This window comes from Mus musculus, chromosome X, assembly GCF_000001635.26.
Source record: "Mus musculus strain C57BL/6J chromosome X, GRCm38.p6 C57BL/6J".
Taxonomy (NCBI): domain Eukaryota; kingdom Metazoa; phylum Chordata; class Mammalia; order Rodentia; family Muridae; genus Mus; species Mus musculus.
In genome coordinates this window covers 159,476,700-159,495,236 of record NC_000086.7, presented here as the reverse complement: position 1 = coordinate 159,495,236, position 18,537 = coordinate 159,476,700, and the positions used below count along the sequence as shown (strand labels likewise).

At 41.5% G+C, this 18,537-nt stretch overlaps 1 protein-coding gene across 17 annotated transcripts in view; it reads right to left on the bottom strand.

Moving 5' to 3' along the window:
- Map7d2 (MAP7 domain containing 2) overlaps positions 1-18,537 on the bottom strand; it is an 84,467-nt gene that overhangs the window by 3,722 nt on the left and 62,208 nt on the right. For 8 of the 17 annotated variants that reach the window (NM_001081124.2, NM_001359311.1, NM_001313751.1 and 5 more), the window contains 7 exons: positions 12,861-13,159; positions 12,151-12,277; positions 5,738-5,960; positions 4,453-4,557; positions 3,413-3,469; positions 2,826-2,913; positions 2,153-2,339 (listed from right to left, as the gene is read on the bottom strand). In NM_001081124.2, coding sequence (NP_001074593.1) covers positions 2,153-2,339; positions 2,826-2,913; positions 3,413-3,469; positions 4,453-4,557; positions 5,738-5,960; positions 12,151-12,277; positions 12,861-13,159 — 1,086 coding nt within the window. Of the gene's footprint in view, positions 1-2,152; positions 2,340-2,825; positions 2,914-3,412; positions 3,470-4,452; positions 4,558-5,737; positions 5,961-8,613; positions 8,812-12,150; positions 12,278-12,860; positions 13,160-18,537 lie in introns of those variants that run through there. The other 9 variants (NM_001359310.1, NM_001359314.1, NM_001359313.1 and 6 more) reach the window with 3 other exon arrangements.

Below are 18,537 nucleotides of genomic sequence, written 5' to 3'. Positions count from 1 at the left end.
CTGTAAGACTCTAGAATAAAGATGGTTCCAGGCTCTCCTTCCTTCATGAGTTCTTAGAGGCGAGTCTAGAAAAACCAGTAGATCTGCAGAAACTCAAATGATCTACTTTCCTCATACCTGAGCCAAGCTATGGCAACTGACCTAGCATACCTTCAGGTATCTGGGCAAGCTGTCTTATTAAGGCACCTGGTCCACCTTCAACTTTTCCCCATTTCATTCTCCTCACTTCAGCTCCTTAAGAACTCAGAGGAAATCTGATCCTAGTAGCACATATCATCACTTGGGAGAATTAAAAGTTCAAGGTCAGCACCAGCTATATGACATCAGGGCCAGCCTGAGCTACACGAGACTCTGTCTCAAAAACACAGCACTATTCAACGAGAATAATAAAGAGAATGCCACCATAAGCTCACATATGGCTCCAGTAGGCACCTCAGTGTATAAAATCCATTCACTTTTATGACCCCTGTCCAATGGTGTCATGTCTTGTCCTGCCCCCAAATCCCAAAACATAAAATAAAGCACACTTGGCTCAATAAGGGGGTGGGTTGGTGGGAGATAAGTTGTCCTAACCCGTATGATCGCCTCTGGTTTTCTCTGCTGGGAGCAGAGTGGCACCAGTTGGGGGGTGGGGGGTTGGCTGTGAGGTGGTGTTGGGGGTATGCAGATATCCAGTTGAGGGTTGGTGGGAGCCCTACTATCAGTGTATACAGGATTTTTCCAGGCTGTTGGAGCTTGGGTTTTCATGTATTTGATTAAAACCCAGTGTACACGAATGGGATATTAATAATCAGTGTATGTCACAGGCTGCTCACATCTGCTCAGAAAAAGCAGACGGCTCATGACTGATGAGAAAAGGGTGGAGTCTTAATAGGTAAGAGCTGTAGTAAAACTTGTATAAAATACTGTCATACTTTTCTGACTCGGAGAGTCACTGTACTCCAACTCCTCTATCTCAATTCCAAGCCAATTAGCTCTATTTTACATCTCAGATTAATATGCCACATGATGTCATCTGCAAACATACCAGTTCAAGGATACTTTAGGTTTTTAGTAACAAGCTTTTCCCCTATCATCATTCTGTGACAGATAATTCTATGCGGCCAAGGCTGCCATTGAACTCTTGGTTCTCCTGTCTCAGCCTCCAGAGTACTTGGATTATAAATACCTGACACCATTCTCAGATTTAAATGAAAAGCTTACTTAAATGTGAGACTTTGTGGACACAGAAGACGGTGGCTTGGCTAAGATCTCCTTTACTTGAAGGTGCACCTACTTCCGAGCCTCAGAGGGCTGGCTACTCAAAGATTCAGGGCTGCTACCCTTTCTTTTTAAAATTTATTTATTGTTATATGTAAGACACTGTAGCTGTCTTCAGACATACCAGAAGAGGGTATCAGATCTCATTATGGATGGTTATGAGCCACCATGTGGTTGCTGGGATTTGAACTCAGGACCTTAGGAAGAGCAGTCAGTGCTCTTAACCACTGAGCCATCTCTCTAGCTCCCAACTGCTACCCTTTCTTTTGACAGCTTTTTTTTTTTTTTTTTTTTTTTTTTTTTTTTTTTTTTAAAGATTTATTTATTATTGTATGTAAGTACACTGTAGCTGTCTTCAGATACACCAGAAGAGGGAGTCAGATCTCATTACGGATGGTTGTGAGCCACCATGTGGTTGCTGGGATTTGAACTCTGGATCTTCTGAAGAGCAGTCGGGTGCTCTTACCCACTGAGCCATCTCACCAGCCCCCATCTTTTGACAGCTTTAACTGAGAGGAGCCACTATAAGCACAGTTACTCCTGCATCACCTAACATTGAATGAATAATATATATAGTAATAAAAATGATGCCCTGGTGGAAAACCAACCTCTAGATAGCCTGTGGAGATTGGGAACACATCTTTGCTTAGTGCTTTCCCTCCCTCCCAGTCCTTCTTCAATACATCATATGCCGCAAAACACCCATGACAGCTTTCCTGTATCAACAAAACCTGCTCCCAAGGTGATTCACTACAGATGAAGAAGACGAGTGAAGGGATACAGAAAGAAAGGCATATTGTAAAGAAATAACTAAAAGAAATGAAAAAGTGAAAAAAGATGAAGCAAGGACTGGCAAAGAGACTGAACTTCAATGCAACATAAATGAACAAACCTCACATCCATAGACTGAACGTCTTCAGTTGAGTCATCCAGACTGTTTGATTTCCCATCAAGGACATCCAGATGAACAGGTCCCCCAACTGGTTTAAGGCCAGTAGAGAAAATGTCTTGGGGAAAGGTTTCTGGAGCAGCACGCTCTGAGCCACTTACTTTCTGGCAGGTGTTCAACACATTGATTTCTGATCAAGAACACAAAGTCTTCAGATGAATCATAATGTCCAAATTTAATAAAGCAACAGGAAACGTAACAAGGCAACTATTCTCATCTTTTCTTTCACCAGTAATACAATAGTTTATTATTATTATTATTGGAAAAAGAGCCACCAGTAACTCCATGCAATCAGCTTCACAAAGAAGAGAGTATGATCTTACTATCAGTGTCTGCAGGACCTCAGTTTAAGAGACAAGCCAGGTCTTAGTAATATCTGATATGCAGTCAAGGTCCCTAGAAAGTACCCTGGGCCAACCATCAGTCATTAGAGCAGCTAAAGAAGGGCAGTGGGTTTCCAAATGGAGCCAAAAGCCCTTATGCTGGAAAGATGTTTCAGGAAGCAAAAGTGCCAGCAGCCACTGTGCTGGGCCCAGTTGTGCTACCCTGACCTCCAGCAGGAAGGCTCACTAGTCCTCGTTACCTAAAGGATCCACACAGCGGACCTCACACTCACCGATCTTGTTGGGGACAACTGGCTTTGCTTTGTTTGCTTTATTTTCAACATCTGGAGGAGGCTGCAGCTCCACTTTGGGGTCTTCCTTCTGGAAACAAACAGAAGGGGGATGACTTGGAAAGAATGGGGAAGGGACAAAGCGGAGTAATAAATAACTATAAAAAAGAAATAATTTTTTTAAATGAAGCTACTGGCAATGACTGAGGAAGAAATCAAAAGGTGATGTAAGGATGAAAGACTGACATAAAGAAAAACAAATCATTTTTTTAAAGTACCAGGGAGTATTTAGAACCCTTGTGGGCCATAGCAGGAAGTGGTTCTTTGAAGCTCTTGTGTATTCCTTAATTATTATGTCACCTTTCTCTTCAACTACTCTGTCTTTCCTTGCACTACCACCCATCTGTTCTAAGGGAATCTTTTACCTCTGAAACTCCTCTTTCCTTTAAGGTCTCAGTTCCTTCCTGAGCCCCACCTTGACCAGAACAGGAAAAGTCTCCATTTTCTATGCATTCGTCTCCAATCTTCAACCTCACTAAATGTATTCTGCTGTTCTTCACTCATGAAATAATGGCCATCTGAATTCCTACCTTCACTTCTAGAGACGCATCACTCTTCCTTGTTCTCTTCATGATTTCATCTATTCTCTGGGGGGAAAAGTAAGAGGCCTCTAAGAATAAAATTATATAAAAAGGAAATTGGCTCCATATGCACTTTCATATCTTTCAGAAAAGTTGTAAAAGATAAATGTCAGCAGACGGAAAGTAGCAGAGAAATGCTTCCCATTGGCGCTGCCGAGGACTTCCACTGCTACAAGCAAGGTCAAAGCAGATCTAGAATTAACATCCAATTTGTACACTAGCTTTCCCTTTCTTCTCCTTAAATTAGCAAATTACTGTCTGCCATTCAAGACTATGCAATAGAAAGCTAAGTTGACCAGTAGCTCAGAAAGGATCTCAGATCTCTTAGCTCCTAGACCTATAGCAATACAAAGCCCACACTAGGCCACAACAAAAATGGGTCTGCATGATCAGTCTTCTTAAAGCCAACTTGATACATAAGTATAAGTTTAAAGGGAATAACATTTTCAATAGAAAGACAACACTGTTTAATTAGATTCAGATAGCAAGTCCTGACTAAACTATATGTTGTTTACAAAGGACACTCATAAATAAATCCTGTCTTGGAACACTAAAAAGAACTAAGAAAGGAATCTCATGATAAAATTGTTAATTTACAAAGAAAATGTAACTATATTAATAATAGGGCTTCAACATCCTTGTTCTCTCTCTCTCTCTCTCTGTCTCTCTCTGTCTCTCTCTCTCTGTGTATGTGTGTGTATGTGTAACAAAACTGACAGAAATGAAAGGCAAAATGGAAAAATTCAAAATCACAAAAAGACTTCTATTGTTTTGAGAGCTGAGGGTTAATCAAATGACCATATATATATATGATCAACAAGCACTCACACCACTGGGCTACATCCCCAGCCCACTAATGGGGCTTTCTAACCACTCCTTTTCCAAAAACCAATAGAATATGATGACAGAAAAAAAATAATAAAGATATAGACTGATTTCCTTCCTGTTTCTGTCCTCACCTTAAGTCCTCCTGATCCCTCCAGTCTTACCTTCTTCCTCTCCAGTCGTTCCTGCTCAATCTGCAGCATGATCTGTTCTCTTTCTAAACGCATCTGTTTAGCAGCATCCTGCGCCTTTGCTTCTGCTGCTTCTTTCTGAAAGAAACAAACCAAAGCACAGGCTCTAGTAAGGTAAGAAACAGTGGAGTAGTTCCCTGAGCTCTGCACAGATGCCTTCATCCCATCAGCTCCCTCAAAGTCAATGTTTCAATATTTAATATAGACTTAGGCAACATACTTCTGACACAGCAGGTAAGGTTGAACATGGTGCATATACTCTCACCCCACCATAAAAAACACCTGTAGTTTTCAAAGATGGTGAAAGTCTCTGTGTTTATGGGCAGGCTCTGGCCAGAAAGTGTGCATATAGGCAGACACTCCAGAAGTTAATTCCTTAAAAAGCAGTAGTCTACAATGTGGTGGTTTGAATAGGTTTTGCGCACACAGACTCATGTGTTTGAATGTTTGGCCCACAGAAGTGGTGCTATTAGGAGGTGTGACCTTGGGGGAAGGGCTTGGGCTCTTCTAGTGCTCCATGTCCACCTAGTGTGGAATCAGAGCTTGCTCTTAGCTGCCTGGGGAAGTCGCATCTCCTTTTGGCTGCCTTTGATGTACAACTCACAGATCCTTCTCTAACATGATGTCTGTCTGCAGGCTGCCATGCTTCCTGCATACTTTCCTTAAAAGTATTTTAGAACTAGTACAAAAAAGCCTTGCATCGTGGACTGAACCTCTGAAACTGTAAGCCAGCCTCAATTTAGTAATGTTCTCTTTTATAAGAGTTGCCTTGGTTATAGTGTCTCTTCACAGACACCATAAAACTCCAACTAAGACACACAGGAAGGAGTAGTGTTAGTGACTTGCCCAGTTTCCTTACTCAGGGAGGAAATTCTAAGTCATTATCATTAGTCTCAGGGCTTCCAATGGCACTAAGTTCCAGTTGCCCACCCACAATAACTTATTCATTGATATACCTATACTGACTTTCTTGATTCTCACACCAGATTAATGAGTTCTTTCTCCCAAATAAACCAATGGAACCCATATTCTTATTCCAGTGTTTGCCTCTAGTAGAGAAATCCAAACTGACATGAAACACATTAATGACTTCAATTTATTTCACAAGAGTTCCATTTAATAACCAGTACAAGGAGTTTAAGAAAAACCTTCAAGTTATTATTATGGTTATTATTATCAGTCATTCCAACTAAACAGATTTTTGCCTAATATTAACTAATGACACTGAATAACAAGAGTCTGAGACCTCAGGCTGTACCTGTTTTTCAATCATGGCTTTTTCCTTCTTTTCTTGTTCTTGTTTTTCCTTTTCTTGCTTCTCTTTTGACAAGAGCTCCTCCTCAGCCTTCTCTTTTGCCTTCTCTTCTGCTTTTCTTTTCTCTTCTTCCTCCTGCCGCTTTTTTTCCTGTTCTCGTTTATAGGCCATTTCTATGCGCAGCCTTTCCTCTTCTGCCTTTCTTTTCAATTCCTCTTTTTCCAGCCTTTTGAGAACAAAAGTATTGTGAGAGGATGATACACTCCAAAGGCAAACTGCCAATGGACCATGTGCTAACCATGGCAGGTAAATCTCAACATGTTCACACACACACACACACACACACACACACACACACACACACACTCACCTTCTCTCTCTTTCAAAGATTAAAAGTGAGTCAGAGAGTAAGTGAGCAAGGGACTGGGAGAGCAAGAGAGTGAGAGCAAAAGCTAGAGCCAGAGAGCCAGAGAGAGAGCATGTGCTCGAGAGAGACTGAGACTGTTATAGTAGCATCACTATGGTCCTAAATCCCCTTAAACCTCATTATCACTGAAAACATCAATTCTTTCCCATATACCTACCAGCCTCTGCTTATCGTCTCCTTGGTGCATTCAGGGAAATCTAATCCCTATCCTTTTACTGAACATATTGCCTTTTACCTCCCTTAAAAGTATTTTAAAGCTAGCAAAAAAAAAAAAAAAAAAAAAAAAAAAAAAGCTTTCCATGGGAAAACTAGGTAATTCACTACCTTTTCCAAGTATGAAACTTCTCAACTTCTCACTTTAAGAACCAATTCATCACCAGGCGTGGTGACACACGCCTTTAATCCCAGCACTTGGGAGGCAGAGGCAGGCAGATTTCTGAGTTCAAGGCCAGCCTGGTCTACAAAGTGAGTTCCAGGACAGCCACGGCTATACAGAGAAACCCTGTCTTGAAAAAACAAAAAACACTGCCCCACCCGGGGATCCATCCCATAATCAGCCACCAAATGCAGACACTATTGCATATGCCAGTAAGATTTTGCTGAAAGGACCCAGATATAGCTGTCTCTTGTGAGACTAGGCCGGGGCCTGGCAAACACAGAAGTGGATGCTCACAGTCAGCTATTGGGTGGATCACAGGGACCCCAATGGAGGAGCTAGAGAAAGCACCCAAGGAGCTAAAGGGATCTGCAACCCTATAGGTGGAACAACATTATGAACTAACCAGTATCCCGGAGCTCGTGTCTCTAGCTGCATATGTAGCAGAAGATGGCCTAGTCGGCCATCAGTGGAAAGAGAGGCCCCTTGGTCTTGTAAACTTTATATGCCCCAGTACAGGGGAACACCAGGGCCAAGAAGTGGGAGTGAGTGGGTAGGGGAAAGGGGTGGGGAGGGTATAGGGGACTTTCGGGATAGCATTGGAAATGTAAATGAAGAAAATAACTAATAAAAAATTGGAGAAAAAAAGAAAAAGAAGACCCCCCCAAAAAAAGAACCACTTCATCTTTTCCTACTAGCCCTCTAACACAGGCCACCCCTACCCTGCATTTGTCATTGTCACTAACCTTCCTCCACACTCTAGTTTCTCTTCTAGAGTTCGACAAACCTTGAACAGTTGTCATTCTCTTGATCTTTGTTATCATATCCATACTAACCCAGTTTTCCTTCTCTGCTTTGGTCATTGGCTACTGGGGAGAGTCTTCATACAGTGGACTCTCTCTCAATCTGTAGCATTTCACATCTTAAGTCCCTTATCGTCACAGCTGGCCCACACTATTGATGTGCTCGATAGGTCTTGAATTGTTTAGTCTTGTAGATGAGTATGTGGACTTTGCTGTTCATGACTCCTGTGTTTTCAGTTTTCATTTTAAAAGCTTCACCTTCACCACCAATCTTTGGTTTGATCTTAGCCCATCCTTCTGCCTCTTTGGTGACCTTCCCTGGTGAGCACTGTACAAATAACTTATTTCCTCTTCCTTCCATCAGGATCTCCCCAGGATTCGGGTTCCTGTGACCACAGAGGCTGCTCTGTTCCCCAATTCCCACCCTGTGTGGTCCTTAGGATCACTCATGCCCTTCCTTGGTTTCCTAGACTGGCTAGAGAAAGACACAAACAAAGCTGATTGCTCTTGGGCCCTTTAGTCTCCACTGACATGTTTTTTTAGTCGTGTCTCTTGGACTCTATGTGGACCTTTAGTCAACCTTTATCCTCATTCTAGTTGACAGTATTACCTCCTTCTCAGAGAAAACTGGGACCACTTCATCCTGCTTCTACACTTCCCTCATTCATTCATTCATTCATTCACTCTCTTAGTACTGAGAATGTTCCCTGCCTGTTCTGCCTAATATGCAAATGACTGTAAATGCTATCACTTGTGCATTTCAGCTTCTACATGTAATCTATTTTATAATCCCAGGAAGCTCTTATCTTCACCAGACTGGATTTAGGGTATAAGAATGCTTGTCCTAACTCCAACAATCCCACTGTATATCTTGGGCCATGCCCAAGCCCAGAGGCTGGGACTGCTTTGTGGACTTCTGAGAGAGCACTGCTGTCACAGTCATCTGTAACTGCATCATCTTTTGTTTGTTTGTTTGTTTGTTTTTTTTGGTTTTTCAAGACAGGGTTTCTCTGTATAGCCCTGGCTGTCCTGGAACTCACTTTGTAGACCAGGCTGGCCTTGAACTCAGAGATCCACCTGCCTCTGCCTCCCGAGTGCTGGGACTAAAGGCGTGTGCCACCACGCCCGGCGCATCATCTTTTTGTTCTCTTAGGGCCTTGTTGCCTTCTAGAACACCTAGTAAGCCTGTTCTTTAAAGGGAGTCTCCCAGATCCATGGCTTGGACAGTATTTGCCTCAACAGCTAGTGACAATAACTGGGCTTTCCAGAGTTTAGCACGAGTATCTTTATTTTTATCTTTTGCTACATTTTCTCAACTGGTAACCACAGCTTTGTGACTTAAACTATTGACACTAAACAAAACAGATGTGAAGATGATCCTATTCCAAGAGATGTCCGCTGTGTTCCAGCCTCAGGCTGTCTGCTACTTTCCTTTCTCACCTTGCGGGTAGCACTATCAATGCTTCACATTCTGGCAAGAGAGAGGAAAACTGATTTGGAGTTAAATGTATTCATCTCAATTTCATCTTGGCCTCAGGGTTCTATTTGATTTCCAACTACCTGTGTGTTCTGCACGCACCTATGTTTATCTAAAATCAGATGGTTAATTTTTAGCTTTTCAGACTTGTTTTTAAAAAAACCTTTCCATGGTCTATTATTTGGGCATACCATCCTCCTAAATACTTCAAATCAAACCTTAGTATCTCCCCCAAAATTTGCCCCTTTCTTTTTACTTGTCTCAGTATGTATACACCATTTTCTTCTCCTTCACTATAAAATTTTAGCCTGGGAGTCTACTTAACCCACTGCTGTTACTGGCAGCATTTTAGTTGAGCTTCTTTCTCTTCGCTGAGCACCAAGGAACAGTGATCAAAGACTGTACTCTGGCCTTTTAAAATGTTAGCCAGAAGCCGGGCGTGGTGGCACATGCCTTTAATCCCAGCACTCGGGAGGCAGAGGCAGGCGGATTTCGGAGTTCGAGGCCAGCCTGGTCTACAAAGTGAGTTCCAGGACAGCCAGGGCTATACTGAGAAACCCTGTCTGGAAAAACCAAAAAAAAAAAAATGTTAGCCAGAAAAGGGAGACAACCTGTACACAAATGAGGCTATGTTAGTCATGTGGAAGCTTAGCTCAAAGGTAAAGAGAAATAGATCAGTTCTTTTTCCAGTACAGGTCCAGAAATGCCGCAGGAGCTACTTGACCTGCATCGTGAGAAAGAAAGACTCATCAGATGGCGAGGAACATGAGTTCATGTGAAAGCACAGCTAAAGAAAGCTTTGTGTGGTTGTGGAGCTGCATACTGGAACATATGAGGAGGTTCGCAGACTGGCCTAGACAGAGAAGGCAGAGAGGCAAGGAGTGGCTGGTCCGTGGTAGATTTGGTAGGCTTTGATAAACCCTGTAGTCAAAAGAATCACTAATAAGGACAATCACATCTATTTAAGAAAGTCACTCTAGAAACAGCATGGACATCAGCTCTGGGAGATCTGAAACACTCAGCTAAGATTCTACAGACATAGTCTAGATGACCTATCTGGTGCTGGAAGAGCATGGGGAGAACGTTAACATGAGAGCCAATGAAGACTTAGCTGATAACTGATGTGATATGAAGGATGGCAGAAACGTTGGAAGTAGCTCTGAGATGTTGGAAATGGGGTATATGGGAGTATGGAGTGCATGAAATGAATAAGAAGTCTGAGTGACAAATACTAATTTATGCCTTTGAAATGCTGAATGTGAGGTAAGTGTGAGACACAGTTAAATACATTTGAAAGTATAGGATTTGCATTATAGAACAACTTTCTGAGATAATAAAATGACTTATAAAATGATGCTATGTGGAAATAAACAATGATATGTGGCTAATAAGGCCAAGGAATTGAATTTTCCTCAATTCACATATATCTAGATGTTTTGGTATAATAAAATGCAGCTTTAGAGTAAATTCAGGGCATAGGCACAGACTTGGGAGTCTTCAGTATATTGCAGAAAAGTATAGAGAAGGTTTACAAAACAAAGTTACAGTTAGCTTCAGAAATAGGTGATAAACATAAGGTAAAGGGGAAATGGACTCAGGAAGGGAAATGAGAGCAAGTTCGTGGCTAAGCATGAAAACTGCTGCATCAGCTGTCAGCCATAAATATTTTGAAGCCAGAGAAAACTGGAAGGATGTCAGGGGCATTAGCTAGCACCACTATGCGAAGGGGACACTTGTCAGGCAAAAAGCTCGTTAAGTACTAAGGGCCTGAAGTCCAGGCAACATTTAGGAGAGACAACAAGTAAGAATAAAAAACAAGAACAAGTTCCACGAGCCAAAGGAAACCAAGAATCAAATGAAGAATTGGGTAGGGATGGAGAGATGGCTCAGTGGTTAAGAGCTGTTCTTCCAGAAGTTGTGAGTTCAATTCCCAGCAACCACATGGTGGCTCACAACCATCTATATAAGGTGATCTGATGCCCTCTTCTGGCCTGCAGGTGTGTATGCAGCAAAGCACCCATACATTAAATAAATAAAAATTAAAAAAAGAATTGGGTAATGAATGATTGCAGGGTGTGTAGAAGTGTGAAGGGTTTGAGTTGGGAAAATAAAGACAGGAGCTAATGATTCTTTCTGCAGCTGGGCTGTGAGAGTGTAGAAAGTAGCTAGAAGGTATATAATTAGTTCTTAAGTACACAGCAATAGGGATGTTATCTCTGTGGCTACTTTTACCAATCTGTCATTCGAAATCCCATGATTTATTACCTGTAATTTCCCTTACTTAACCTCCAGCCCACCCAAACCAGCTTGAATACATCATCCAACAATAACAAAACATGTTGATATCAATCAAAAGGCTGAAGAAAAAAATGTAAGAGATGTTCAGAAGAAGGGACCTACCACCCAACTATTAGAAAAATAGATCAACAAACATTTAATCAGAAACCACAAAGATTTTTTATAAGGTGCTCAAGGATCAGGAATATTTATTATTTGTTATTATAAATTCAGTGCTGGCCTTGTGATACAGCACTGCTTGCTTCCTGCCATGTTCTCATTCTCTAAATGGTGCAGGATTGTACTCTGTGATTATCCCAAGAACATTCTTTCTCTTTGTAGTGATTAAATTGACCTTGTCCTTTAACAATTTGTTTCCTTTCTGAACACAAAGATCAGAAAAAGCAGGACTACCAGTATCACAGAAAAGTGTTCTAGTACTATTACCACAGTGGCTTTCAAACCCTGATGAACTGCTAAGGGAGGATGAGACTAGAGCAAGCACATTTCCACTATGTTTCCCACTTTAGAGAACCACTGCAATGACATCCTTTGTCCTGTTCCAGGTGAGGATTTCCACATAACTCATTCTCATGGGCTTGCCTCTTCTCTCTAGCCCTTATCTCTGGGACTCTAATTGACTCTCTTTCCTCCCCGACTTTTGAGCACAAGTTAGGATCATTTGGGAAGCAGAGTCAAGATCTCTATATCTAGTATCTTCTATCTTTCCAGAAAGACTCAATGTATCATAAAAGTTCAAACTCTCCCTATAGTTCTACTAGAGTTGCCTCATTTCTATATCTATGAAGGGAAAAGAAGGTACCTGTACCATTTAGATCCTGTAAATGTGAATTTCTAGGTCCTCAGAAAAGAGCAACTGTTAGTAACATATAGAAGAAGATGCAGTCTCCTAAGCACCTTCTCTGTAGTCCATACAATCTAGATTCCAATACTTCTGTCCAGGTTTTGGCAACATAAAAATTGTAAAAAGAAAAGCAAGCTATTTTTCCAACCCCACCTTTACAATAGATTACACAAATCTAAGTGTCTGTATACCTTTCTCGTTCTTCCTTTTCCAGTCGCTCTTGCTCCTCTTGTTCCTTCTGTAGCCGAGCCTGACGTCTCTTTTCAGCTAGGATCTTTGCAGCCTCTCCTGCATCAGTGGTGCCTGCTGTGGGTTTTCCTGAGGCAGTCAGACAAATGGTAGCAAAAAATACATAAATAAAAAGATCAGGGGGAATGAACACAAGTCCACTCACATAGAAATGGACACAATACTATTTAACTCAGTATGGTGATGGCAAACAATACAAAACGGTGCTAAAACTGGTCACTAAGCAGAAGAAGCTGCAATGGGCTAGCTTGTCCCTGGGTGTGTTCACTCCACAGTAGGGGCAGGAAATAGTCGAGTACAGGGCTACAAGCAAGTTCTACAATACTAAGTTATTAATGAACTCATTGCATGACAGAGACTTCAAGGACTAAAGCTAGTGCTTTGTCATGCAAAAGTACACATACAGGCTGTATGTGGCTCATCTTAGCACTCCTATGAAATCTTAGTCACAAGCAGAGTCAAGGTCTAGGTCTACTCAGAAAAAAAGGAGGATTCAAAAATTATGAGCAAACCTGAAAAAGCAGTATAAGGGGATGAAGTTGTCCTAGAGGAAAACCCCAAACCATGAGAGTGTGATACACAGCTCAGGACAGAGAGGGAACAATGAGGGGAAAGCTAAGTCTAACTGGCAACATCAACAGGGCCACTTTACCTGCACTGTGCTCAGCCTTTCCTCCAGGGGCAGAATGTTTCTCAGTTGCATGCTTATCTGCTACATACTTCTCGGTGGCATACTTGTCAGCCATGCGCTTCTCTAGGCTTTCTTCTCTAGGTAGGACAGTGCTCTGCTGACCAGGGGCACCTTCCTTTTCCTTATTTCTCTTCTCCTTCTCTGCCTTCTTCTTTGGTGTTTCTTCGTTTGCAATGGGTGGAAAGTAATACTTCACAGGAGACCCTAAGTATGTGGGCTTCGCTGTCTTTGGCGACTGTGGATATGTTTTTGAAGTTATCCTGGAAAACAAAAGTGGGGCATAACAGATACAGAGCTTGATCATAGAACTTTTCCTAAGAAATTTTGTTCCAGGAAACTAAATAACTTCAACCTTCTATAGAATTAATTGTAGAGTTTAGAATATACTTCCCAGAGTCATCCTGAAAGAAATACATGGTACCTGTAAGATGGTCTTGGAAGAAAGAGAAATATTTTAAGAAATCTACCTGGTAATACCCTGCCCTAAACTCATTTTTGTGTGTGTGTGGCAATGTTTAGGACAGGATAGTAACATGGTTTGGATATGATTATTCAACAAAAGATGTGTGTGTCCATGCTGTGGTGCACATGTAAGTTCAGAGGACAATTTTGTGGGGTCTTTCCTTTCGCCTTTATGTGGGCTCCTGGCACTAAACACAGGTTTCCAGATTTGGGTGGCAAATGCCTTCATACAAAGAATGAATCACCCTACTGGCCCAGTAAGCTACACTTTCTGGGATCGGATTATTTCCTATAAGGATGTGTTAGGAGTGGGGAGCAGCGTTCCCTGCCTCACATATGCAGGACCTTTCATATGTGCCTAGTTTTCTTCGTCTTTTCTCCCATGCAGCACGAGTGCCTCACCAGAAGACAAGGGAATGCTGGCACTATATGCTCTTCATCTACTATGCCTCCAAAGTCTGTGATCCAAACCAAACCTCATTTCTTTACGAAACATCAAGCTTCAAACATTTTGTTATTTTAATGTAAAACAAATTAAGACACAATATTGAACATTTCCTATACCTTCCTTTTAGATGAACATTAGAGTTGGATTTGGTTTCAGCATATGGCAATAGACAAACTGGTTTTATTTTATTTATTTCAAACTTTATTGTCAGAAAAAAAAAGACCCACATAGACTCATGTGTTTGAAAGTTTGGCCAACATCAAGTGGCACTATTAGGAGGTGTGACCATGTTGGAAAAGATGAGACCGTGAAGTCTCATATATATTCCCCTCTGCTGCCTTCAGATCAAGACTTAGAACTTGGCTCTTCTAGTACCAAGTCTACTTGCACAATGCCATACTTCGAACTGTTTTTATCTCCTTGTTCAAAGCTCAAGCCCAAGTGGATCAAGGACTTCCACATAAAACCAGATACACTGAAACTAATAGAAGAGAAAGTGGGGAAGAGCCTCAAGTACATGGGCACAGGGGAAAATTTCCTGAACAGAACACCAGTAGCCTAAGTTCTAAGATCAAAAATTGACAAATGGGACCTCATAAAATTGCAAAGCTTCTATAAGGCAAAGGACACTGTCAATAAGACAAAAAGGTCACCAACAGATTGGGAAAAGATCTTTACCAATCCTACATCCAAAAGAGGGCTAATATCCAATAAATACAAAGAACTCAAGAGGCTGGACTCCAGAAAATCAAATAACCCCATTAAAAATGGGGTACAGAGCTAAACAAAGAATTTTCAACTGAGGAATACCAAATGGCTGAGATGCACCTGAAAAAAATGTTCAACATCCTTAATCATCAGGGAAATGTAAATCAAAACAACCCTGAGATTCTACCTCACACCAGTCAGAATGGCTAAGATCAAAAATTCAGCTGACAGCAGATGCTGGCGAGGATATGGAGAAAGAGGAACACTCTTCCATTGCTGGTGAGATTGCAAGCTGGTACAACCCCTCTGGAAATCAGTCTAGCGGTTTCAGAAAATTAGACATAGTACTACTGGAAGATCCAACAATTCCTCTCCTGGGCATATACCCAGAAGATGTTCTAACTGGTAATAAGGACACATGCTCCACTATGTTCATAGCAGCCTTATTTATAATAGCCAGAAGCTGGAAAGAACCCAGATGTCCCTCAGCAAAGGAATGGATACAGAAAATGTGGTACATTTACACAATGGAGTACTACTCAGCTATTAAAAACAACGAATTTATAGAATTCTTAGGCAAATGAATGTATCTGGAGGATACCATCCTGAGTGAGATAACTCAATCACAAAAGAACTCACTTGATATGCACTCACTGATAAGTGGATATTAGCCCAGAAACTTAGAATACCCAAGATACAATTTGCAAAACACATGAAGCTCAAGAAGAAGGAAGACCAAAGTGTGGATATTTTGTTCCTTCTTAGAATGAAGAACAAAATACCCATGGAAGGAGTTACAGAAACAAAGTTCAGATATGAGACGGAATGAAGGAACATCCAGAGACTGCCCCACCTAGGGATCCATCCCATAAACAACCACCAAACCCAGACACTATTGCATATACCAACAAGATTTTGCTGACAGGACCCTAATAAAGCTGTCTCCTGTGAGTCTATGCCAGTGCCTGGCAAACACAGAAGTGGATGCTCACAGTCATCTATTGGATGGAACACAGAGCCCCCAATGAAGGAGCTAGAGAAAGTACCCAAGAAGCTAAAGGGGTTTGCAGTCCTATAGGAGGAACAACAATATGAACTAACCAGTACCCCCCCCCCCAGAGCTTGTGTCTCTAGTTGCATATGTAGCAGAGGATGGCCTAGTAGGCCATAAATGGGAGGAGAGGTCCTAGGTCTTGTGAAGATTATATGCCCCAGTACAGGGGAACACCAGGGCCAGGAAGCAGGAGTGGGTGGGTTGGGGAGCAAGGCAGGGGGAGGGTATAGAGGACTTTCAGGATAGCATTTGAAATGTAAGTGAAGAAAATATCTAATAAAAATATCTAATTAAAAAAAAAAAGAAAAAGAAGCCTCTAAAAAAAATGGGGCACAGAACTAACTAAAGAATTCTCTTCTAAGGAATACCGAATGGCTGAGAAACACCAAAAGAAATGTTCAACATCCTTAGTCATCAGGGAAATGCAAATCAAAACAACCCTGAGATTCTACCTCACACCAGACAGAATGGCTAAGATTAAAAACTCAGCTGACAGCAGATGCTGGCAAGGATGTGGAGAAAGAGGAACACTCCTCCATTGCTGGGGGGATTGCAAGCTTGTAACAACCACTCTGGAAGTCAATCTGGAGGTTCCTCAGAAAACTGGACATAGTACTACTCGTAGATCCAGCAATACCTCTCCTGGGCATATACCCAGAAGATGTTCCAACTGGTAATAAGGACACATGCTCTACTATGTTCATAGCAGCCCTATTTATAATAGCCAGAAGCTGGAAAGAACCCAGAAGTCCCTCAAAAGAGGAATGGATACAGAAAATGTGATACATTTACATAATGCAATACTACTCAGCTATTAAAAGCAATTAATTCATGAAATTCTTAGGCAAATGAATGGAACTAGAAATATCATCCAGAGTGAGGTAATCTAATCACAAAAGAACACACATGGCATGCACTCACTGATAAGTGGATATTAGCCCAGAAGCTAGGAATAACCAAGATAAAATTCACAGATCACATGAAACTCATGAAGAAGGAAGACCAAAGTGTGGATGCTTCGGTCCTTTTTAGAAGGGGAACAAAATACTCATGGGAAGAAATATGGAGACAAGGTGTGGAGCAGAGACTGAAGGAAAGACCATCCAGAGACTGCCCCACCTAGGGATCCATCCCATATACAGTCACGAAACCCAGACACTATTGCAGATGCCAAGAAATGCTTGCTGACAGGAGCCTGATATAGCTGTCTCCTGAGAGGCTCTGCCAGAGCCTTACAAATACAGAGGCGGATGTTTGCAGCTAACCATTGAACTGAGCTCAGTGGAGGAGTTAGAGAAAGGACTTAAGGAGCTGAAGGGGTTTGCAACCCCATAGGAAGAACAACAATATCAACCAACCAGACCCCGCAGAGCTCCCAGGGACTAAACCACCAACCAAAGAGTACACATGGAGGGACCCATGGCTCCAGCCGCATATGTAGCTAAGGATGGCCTTGTTGGACATCAACAGGAGGAGAGGCCCTTGGTCCTGTGAAAGCTCAATGCCCCAGTGTATGGGAATGCGAGGGTGGGGAGGCAGGAGTGGGAGGGTGGGTGGGGGAACACTCTCATAGAATCAGGGGGAGGGGGATGCAATAGGGGACTTCTAGGGGGGATTGGGAAAGGGGATAACATTTAAAATGTAAATAAAATGTCCAATAAAAAAAAACCCGGAACAAACCCCTTCTACCCTTTAAGTGAGAATAGATTATTTGGGAAGAAATTCTGTGTATATTCAACTATCCTAACCCTTCATTAATAAACAGAATATGCTAACATATGCTAAACCTCTTTAGAGACTCCCTCAAACACATGCCCAGAGGTGTGTCTCTTAGGTGATTCCAAATCTAAACAAGTTGACAATGAAGATCAACCTTCATAGTAAATAAAAGAATGCCTTTGTTTTTGAGGGACATATTGTCAGCAACTTACTTTCAAAAGTTCTGGGAGATAATGGAATATGTCTACTGATAGAGGGGATGAGATGATAAAACAAATGTGGATGAAAGGGTACTTATAATTCTTTAAAACTGAAATGAACTAAAGAGAAAGGCTTAAAAGTTGATCCAAATTCAAATGATCCTTTGATAAGACTTAAACATATAGTATTACGGAGTGGGTAAATACATATACCTATAGGACCAGGTATCTCTTGATGTTTTCAATTATCCTTTACATGGAAAAGTTCAGATAAAAAAGCTCAGATAATAAAGCCTATTAACAAATGGTGGTGACAAAACACGGCTGAATAGTCAACACAGGGTGCCCTACGGTCAATTATCTATGGGAGTGGATAACCATACAGTGCGTCTGCCAGAGAAGTCTATGGGAATGGCTCCTAGACAAAAACAATTAAATATTCCTGGTTTTCTATGAGCAAATGATTTAGAGCAATGAGATGCTTATTTTGACCTATGCAAAATACCTTTTTGTGCAAGTTACTTTTCTTCTTGTGATAAAATATCTGACAAAAGTAATTTAGGAAAGAAAACATGTGCTTTTTGTTTGTTTTGCTGGTTGGTTAATAGTATAACATGATGGTAAAAGCATTAGACAGCTAGTCACATTGTATCTGCAGTCAGGAAACAACAATGAACATTGATGTTCAGCTTGCCAGCCCATGGAATGGTGCCGTTCACATTTAGGGCATCTCTTTCTACCCCAAATAACAGTCTAGAAACTCTCCCATAAACATACCCAGAGCTGGAGAGATGGCTCAGTGGTTAAGAACACCGGCTGTTCTTCCAGAAGACCTGGGTTCAATTCCTAGTAGCTACATGACAGCAGGTAACTTTCTTTAACTTCAGTTCCACAGGAATCTGGGCTCCATGAGTACCAGACACACTCCGGTGCACAGATATACATGTGGGTAAAGCACCCATGCATATTTAAATTAGAAAATGTCAATAATAAGTAGAGTTTGCTTATGTGGGATACAATTTTTAATATCAAGTTTCTTTTTCTTGT